This window comes from Chanodichthys erythropterus, chromosome 7 (assembly GCF_024489055.1).
Source record: "Chanodichthys erythropterus isolate Z2021 chromosome 7, ASM2448905v1, whole genome shotgun sequence".
NCBI classification, from domain to species: domain Eukaryota; kingdom Metazoa; phylum Chordata; class Actinopteri; order Cypriniformes; family Xenocyprididae; genus Chanodichthys; species Chanodichthys erythropterus.
The window spans coordinates 9,405,325-9,413,617 of NC_090227.1; the positions used below are offsets into that span (position 1 = coordinate 9,405,325).

At 35.9% G+C, this 8,293-nt stretch overlaps 1 protein-coding gene and 1 pseudogene across 1 annotated transcript; one reads left to right on the plus strand and one right to left on the minus strand.

The window, feature by feature from the left end:
- The first annotated feature begins 745 nt into the window (after positions 1-745).
- On the plus strand, positions 746-3,375 carry zgc:101040 (Arylamine N-acetyltransferase, pineal gland isozyme NAT-10). The gene is made up of 2 exons (XM_067388998.1): positions 746-776; positions 2,195-3,375. Exon 2 carries the CDS (start codon positions 2,202-2,204, stop codon positions 3,072-3,074), a length of 873 nt encoding a protein of 290 aa, XP_067245099.1. The 5' UTR covers positions 746-776; positions 2,195-2,201; the 3' UTR covers positions 3,075-3,375.
- Positions 3,376-5,184: 1,809 nt separating this feature from the next.
- LOC137022593 (UDP-glucuronosyltransferase 2A2 pseudogene) lies at positions 5,185-6,780 on the minus strand (annotated as a pseudogene).
- Positions 6,781-8,293: the final 1,513 nt, after the last annotated feature.

Below are 8,293 nucleotides of genomic sequence, written 5' to 3' on the forward strand. Positions count from 1 at the left end.
AATGGACGTTTCTGAATGGTCAGTGGATAAATTTATGTAGTTGCTGTAGAGTTTATTCAACTCATCAACTAGCATGTGTCGTCATCTTAATCTTTTGTGCAAATCCATTGTTGAATTGACCCTCGTTTGTGAAGCAGTCTGGCGTAAAAATGACAGCACGGCAACAACACTATACTACAACAACTCTTCCTCTTCTCTAAAGCAGCCCAACATGGCCTCACACCCTTTGTTGTGTGTTCTTGGGGGTTTATGTAAATTTGGGGGCTTGTGATGTCACCAACCTGGGAAGCAGCTCGTTGTAGTCCCTACCAGCTGTTTGTTGTAGTCCTTAAAAAGTGATTTCTGTAAAAGAAAACTCTGTAAAACAGTCCCTGAAGATGAAAAGAGGATGACATATTGTCTGGACGCCCCTTATATACTGTGGGTCACATTGTTGTGATAATTGTCATGGGCTGTTGCCGGTCAATATGATATTTCCAAAATTGGATATGTGTTTTAGACACCGGTTCCCACAGAGGCAGTTCCCCTAGCACAGTGTGAGTTCTCTTCTTATTTTATTAACACACAATCACATAATTGTATAGTTTGAAACATTAGTAATTAAGCTGAATGGGCATTTTTAACTCAGCTCCTGTCTTTAATAATTCATTTATTTAAACCTTTGATCCTACACTGTGGTTCAAGGGTTAACTCTCTGTTATTCAACATCCAGACCCTCACTTTGCAGACATTCACTCAGTCTTGGTGACACTTCAGCTCACTGCCTTCATCTAGGGGTAAGAGTTTTTTTTTTTTTTTTTAAATTATGATTATTAAAACAATAAGAATTTAGACAGTTCTTTAATCGTCTGTTCAGGTTTCTGTTGATGTGTTACCACTCTTCAAAGTGGTGCCTAAATTTTTTGGTAACACTTTACAATAAGGTTTCATAAGGGAACATTTTATTTAATTTTAGTGACTACAAAATGTAGGAAATGCTGATTAGGTAAAAAAAAAAAAATAATAATAATATTGTTATATACATTGTTATCCAGCTATCTTGTAAAAGCAAATATTTTATTAGTATTTGAGTCTTGTTTTTTTTCAGTAGAAATAGCGAAACATACTTAAAACAAGATTATTGTAGAAGCAAACTGCTGAAATAATAAAACGTAAAAAAAAAAAAACCCCAAAAAAACAGATTTCTAATTGTTTTCTGCTATGCCGTATAACAAATTTAAAGTCCCTACATTTTTTCTTAAACTGTGTAACACTGCAGAATGGGCAAATTCTGTTAAAGCAGAGCAACCAGCTTCACCAAACAGAACTGCAAACACAATAAGCTCATTTGAGATGACAAACACCTCGCCTTGAATGTAAATGAGAATGAACAGAGAAGAGGAACCAGAGAAGGAACCAAATAAGAGCTGAGAATTTTCAATTCTCCAAGTGGACAAGAAATCTATGTGAGCAAAAGCATTTTTTGTTGTTGTTATAAGTTGATGCATTTGAAATATATTAGTTGATATACAGAATAACATTAGACAAGAACAGAACATCACAGCTGTGAGATGCTGCTCAGCATAAACGTCACAAGTCAGACTGTATCTGATGGCATTTTTAACCGGTGTTGCAAACAATCAGGTCACATGGTCAAATTCTGTATACTAATACATATATACAAACCATGATGATGATTTTCAAATGCTTTTTTTTTTTTTTTTTCTGAAATTTGCTTTAACCCACTGGGGAGTAGGTTTAGGGGTGGGCCAGTAAGTCATCTGGGTACATTTTGTCTAATGTTTTATGAATACTGTGGATTTGGACATTCTACTATTTTCAGATTCCCTATTATTCCTATTTTCCTACTATTTTTCACCTACTATATAGTAGGGAAGTATGCAATTTTGCATGCAGTCTTTTGTACAGAACTTGCTCATCTCAATTGAGCCAAGGACCCACATACTCCCCCGTCTGCAATTGTTTGGACAAACAGATATTCCTGCTCCAAGCTCATACCATTGGTTGCTGTATTGGATTGTTTGGGATGACCAAACAAACAGAGTAATGTTTTAATAGCACCACAGAGACACAGAGTTTATACTTTTCAGGAAATCAACCTACAAATGGTGTACTTATAGTTGTAACTATATTTTATAAGATGAGGAAAATACATATTTCAGCTTTAAAACTGTTTTTGCATTGTCTCTTGAAGGAATCTAATGGATCTGAAAGGGTACTTCAACAGGATCGGGTTTACCGGCCAATTTGACAAACCCGACCTGGACACTTTACGCACAATCCACAAGCTGCATGTTATGAAAATTCCATTTGAGAACCTCAGCATCCACTGTGGAGAGAAGAACACGACAGACCTGAACATCATCTATGATAAATTAGTCAAGAGCAATCGGGGAGGGTGGTGTTGTGAAAACAACCTCTTGTTCTCATGGGTCCTAAAGGAGATGGGTTACAAATACACCACACTAGGCTCCAAGGTGTTCAACAAGTTCCAAAATGATTTCTACCCCGTAGACTCTCATCTCATCAATCTGGTGGAGATTGATGGAAAGCCTTACATTACCGATGTGAGCTATGGAGTGTCATGCCAACTGTGGTATCCCTTAGAGATGATCTCGGGTAAAGATCAGCCGCAGCCTCCCGGCGTGTTCCACCTGCTAAACGATGGGATGAGGTGGGTTCTGGAGAAGACATCAAGAAAGCAAGTGGTCAAAGACAACGACTATGCTAATTCCAGCCTCCTTGACCATCGCCTGACGAAAACAATGTATTGCTTCCCATTAATACCCCGTGATAAAGAGCATTTCGTGGAGACGCTGGATTGCCTGCAGACCAGTCCAGATTCTCGGTTTGTGCTGAAGTCCATTTGCTCCCTTCAGACGCCTACAGGCTTCAGAGCTCTGATTGGCTGGACTTACAGCGAGATAACCTACAACCCAGAGGAGGATTCTGACATGGTGGACATGAAGGAGATTCCTGACTGTGAAATAGAGGCTGTGTTGAGGGAAAAGTTTAACGTGGTGTTAGTTAATAAGTTCACACCTAAAAATAACAGAGCTAATTACTGCATGTAATGCTCAGAAGCAGCACTAGACAGGGAAAATATAAATCCATTTAATGTTCTTAAAGTTTTTTCATGCCCTCAGAATTACATTAAAATAACAATAAAAAATAACTGTCTATAATATATTGAAATATGTGCAATTTAAAGGATTAGTTCACTTTCAAATGAAAATTAGCCCAAGCTTTACTCACCCTCAAGCCATCCTAGGTGTATATGACTTTCTTCTTTCTGATGAAAACAATCAGAGAAATATTAATAAATATCCAGATACATCTAAGCTTTATAATGGCAGTATGCGTTACCAAACGAATATGAGCTGAAAAAGTGTCTCCATCCACATCCATCTATCATAAACATATTCCACACGGCTCCGGAGGGTTAATTAAGGCCTTCTGTAGCGAAGCGATGTGTTTGTGTAAAAAAATATTCTTATTTAACAAGTTATGAAGTAAAATATGCAGCTTCCACCAGACCGCATTCCGTATTCAAATTACAGAAAAAATAGAACGCGGGTCGTCATTTCCGTAAGTTGAATTGGGAAGGCGTAGGATGTACAGTGTAAGCTTTTTGAAGAATACAGAAGGCGGTCTGACGGATGCTACATATTTTACTTCATAACTTGTTAAATATGGATTTTGGATGGTAATGGATGCCAAATGGTTTAATTATGGCATGGATTGACAGAGGTATAATAAACAACACAACCTTGATCACTTGATAAAAAAAAAGAAGCATACTTCCTTGAAAGATTTTTTTTTTTTTTTTTTTTTAAGTTGACACACTGGTAAGAGCAGAGTTTCCATGAATACTTAGTACATGCTGAATGCAGAAGTGATCCTGTGTCACAGAGTTTCCTATGATTTCTGAAGATATTATTGAACATAGACACTAAATCAATGTACTACTAAATATTACAAATGATTGACTCATGTTTGTCTGACAGAAACATGCTTAAATACAACTCCATAGTTTGTGTTAACAATAAAATGAATTACTGGCTGTCGAAAGAATCAACATGTAGGTGATATTTAGATATATTAATAAATGAATTGTACATTTTATTATTTTTTTGCTTTTATTTACTTCGATAAGCAATTTTGATTTTGGTCATCACTTGATGTTTAATGCAAAACTCAAGTCCAGTTAAGAATTATTCTTTTAAACCATAATCAAACTAAACTTTTACCTTTTCAATTGCTAATGAAGTTTGTAAATGATTGTCTAGATCCCTGCTGAAATAGCACACGTACAGCATTGTTAATTAAAATTAGTTAATGAACTGGCCAGGTTAAGTTTCGCACAGTTAAATAGCTGACAGACAACATGGACACAAACTTTTCATCCAGTGTCGACATTTTAGAATAAAAAGTGATCAATTACAGTGCCTTAAATAAATAAACTATACTTGGAAAACATGTTTCTCATTTAATAACAAAAGAAACTGCATGTATAATTATTATACAGATGTTGATTAAAATGGGTTTATTCACTGCACAATATGTTTTAAATATGAAATGACATTTATTTCCATTTTATTTAAAAAAGTTTGTTTATATGTTTGTGCCAACCTTGAAGCATTCAAAATGTTTGAGGTTGAATTTTCCAGGGTTAAAAGTCAGAGTAAAACTAGCTAATAATGACATTAATTATAGAAAAAATCACTGCACCACACCACATTATTTACAGTATATTACATTATTTGACGTCGAGTAATATTTTTCTGTAGAAAAAAATGATTACTATAAAGGCAAATTCAGATAGAAATATGAATACATAAAACATTTTAGAAAAATAAAACTATAGTACATAGACAGGGAAAGAAGAATTTTATTATTCAGTATAACCCATTAAAAGAAAAAGTGAAGGAGACATGCAAGTTGTCTGAGATTCAGATGAAAAACTTCATAAAAACATTTACAATATATATCTTTACAAATGTTATTATACCTGTTTACTAAAAGAGACTTTTGGCTTTTCTTTTAAATAATCTGGCACTGTCATCATTAATCGCTGTAGTTTGTTCCTCTTTTCCTCATTGTGCTTGTGCATTGTACATAAGTAGTAAGTCATGGCACAGACATGTAAGAATAATCCATGTCTATACCGCATTTGCAAATGTGTCACTCAGTTTTCCTTTTTTTGCTACAGCACCTCATGAACAGATATCTAACTGTTAAAAATATAGATAGAGTGAATATCAGAACAACTGCAAACAATGTAACTGCAACATCTACTGAGTAATAGGAGTACCAAGGCAGTTTGTAGGACTCTGTACGGAGGTGAGCAGCACCTTTGTGTCTCATTACAAACTCAATCCAGAAGAGGGCGCTGTCCAAAGGTTTAATTGGTTTGTCTTTGTGCAGATGAGAAAGTCTCTGCATACTCAGTCTGTAAGATGGTTCATTAATTACTTCCTGTAGGGCTGCATACAGTGTGTTTTTATCTAAAGTTGCGATGGTAACTATATTGGCTCCTCCCCTTTCTTGTAATCGAAGAAGATTGTCGTACTGGTCAAAAAAGAATGGAATTCCAACTACTGGGATACCATGGTACAAAGCTTCTTGAACCCCATTGGTTCCACCATGTGCAATAAAAACTTTAGTCTTTGGATGCCCTAGAAGATCATTCTGTGGCATCCAGTCAACCAGTAATGTGTTGTTACCCAAAGTAGATGGTCTCTTTCCAGTGTATCTCCAAATCACCTTTTGAGGAAGCTGAGCAAAAGCAGCAGCTATTTCTGCTGTAAAATCATCTGGTAGATCACTAATAAACGTCCCTAAAGACATGATAATGACTCCATGCTCTCCAGAACTTTGCATGAAGTCCTCCAGATCTTGTGGAAGGGCCTTCGCTGGTTTGCAATGGAAGCCACCAATGTAAATGATATTTGGCATTGTTGGACGTGGAAATTCAAAAACAAAATCAACCCTCATGAGCCATATATCAGCCCCCTGAAGAAGTTCGTAAAAACGTACAGGCGGATGGAAATATTTGTCACATAGTGCTTGGTACTGTGGCAAATTAAAAAAGCTGTACTGAAAGTTCATTAGGAAATAGTAGAAAACATTTTTGACTCGTTGAAAGAAGTTCATTTTGTGACTGTTTCCAGATCCTGTTATAGGGATGTAAGACAACGGTGAGGGAGCGATGTCAAAGTGTCCCTCTCCAGTAGTGGTCCATCTCACATTATATACCATGGGTAACTTGAGTTTATGAGCCAAGAAAATGCCTGCACCCCATACTGGATCAGTAAGCATCAGGTCGTACTGTTTATCATGCAGTGCCTTCATAATTTCCTCACTTTCAAACATGTTTTTTATAAGCTGACATACCATTTTATGCATTTTATACATGCTACTAGTTATATCGAAGTACAGCTGTACAGCGCTCAGCCAGTGGCTCTTTCCTCTTTCATGGTCGATTACTTTGGAGAGCATATCATCTACAAATTCTTCATCCATTCCTGTGGTGTTAGGTATGGTTATAGAGTTGTAATAAGTTGAATTCTCCTTTACGAACCAGCTATTATAGGTTCGTATTACATCAATGCTGTGCCCTTGACCATGTAAAGCCTTGATGAGGATGTCCATGTTCACCCAGTGACTTCCCTCCAAAGGCACTACCACGATTTTGCCACCATCACAGAGAGAACCAAAAAGGATTGTGACTGTTATCCAGAGAGAGACATAAACCATGTTCTGAGAAAATGGTGTCATCTTGCCTGTAAATGATAAAATAATTGGATTACATAAATTGGGATAATATTATTTATGTAGTTACTTCAGTTAATAATATTTTCAACACTGTGCAGTACTAACATAATAATAATAAAAAAAAAAAGATATAAATTAGTAGCTCAGTTTATTTGTGTTACCTCATTATCTGAATGGCATGTCAGGCAAACTAGAGAAAATAATTCAGATGGTTTATTATCTTACACAAACTGAATTTATTGAAAATGTGAACAGCAGTGGTTTATGATTAACGTCAAAACTTTATTACCTCTTTGAAGAGCATGAACTAACATTTTTATTTCCATTCATTTACTTGTTATCTCAAGAATAACAGGGTTTACCGATGATATAAAGAAGCCTTATCTAGTGGAACCAGACATCTCAGGATAAACTGGCTCTTTTGTTTCACCAGTTTAATGCTCATTTTTCAGACCATACCAAATTCATATGCTAAAATTAAGATAAATATATAAAACCAAACTTTTTATTTATTTATTTATTCATCAATAGATAATTAACATGTTCTCTCTTTTTTTTTTTTTTTTTTTTTCATTGTGACAGAGTGATTGCTCTCCTCCATTAAAGCACTTTTCACTTTTCGCTTTTTCACTTTCTGAATACCTGCTTTGGAGTTGTGGGTGCACACACACTCCGTTAGGGCTCTCGGATACAAACACACTACAGTTAACATGTCAGTTATATCCATATGTCAGTTCAGACCCTTTTACATGAACAAACATACACATATAAACGTTCTGTCTCACGTTGTTCCATTTCACTTATCTTTATGTTTACAGTATATGTGTTGGTGTTCTGTGTTGCAGGGAATATGCTACCAATTGAGTGCCCCAGGGATGATGCGTTTTTGTAGGCAAAATCCGGAAGCGAGTTTGCATTTTAGGACTTCCGGTTCCAACGCCGTCAAGTCTATGGGTTTTTTGAATGGGTTTTTGCTAAATCGCCTGAAATAAGGTCCGTGGTTAACAAAGCCTCTAAATACTTTCACGTTTTGCTTTAGACATAAAACACACCAGTTATAACCCACTTGTGATTTTTTTAAACTTTTACTGTGTCTTAAAATCGGCGGTTGCTAACAAATTGCTAAAAGGGACTACTTCCTTTGGCGGGGACTTTAGACGTCATCATTAAAAATGGGACATTTGAACAGCATTTCTCATGAAAAAGTGGATAAGTATTCATACACAGCACAGATCATAATCAGCGAGCATGTTTGTAAATAAAGTTGTTTTTTAAATACAGTTTGAGGAAGTTTGGTGGTGACGACGCTGATCCGCGACCATGTTGTGCTGTAGTCCGTTTATAGCCTACTGTTAGCCTTTTATATCTGACGACTTTATTTAGGCTTCAAAATCTATAAATATTGTGTTAACTTGTTAATATTATCTTGATAGACAAAACATGTAAGTGTCATAACCCTTTGTTAAACACAGAGCTTATTTTCTGTGATTTTCCAAAAGTCTATGGGAAAAATGCA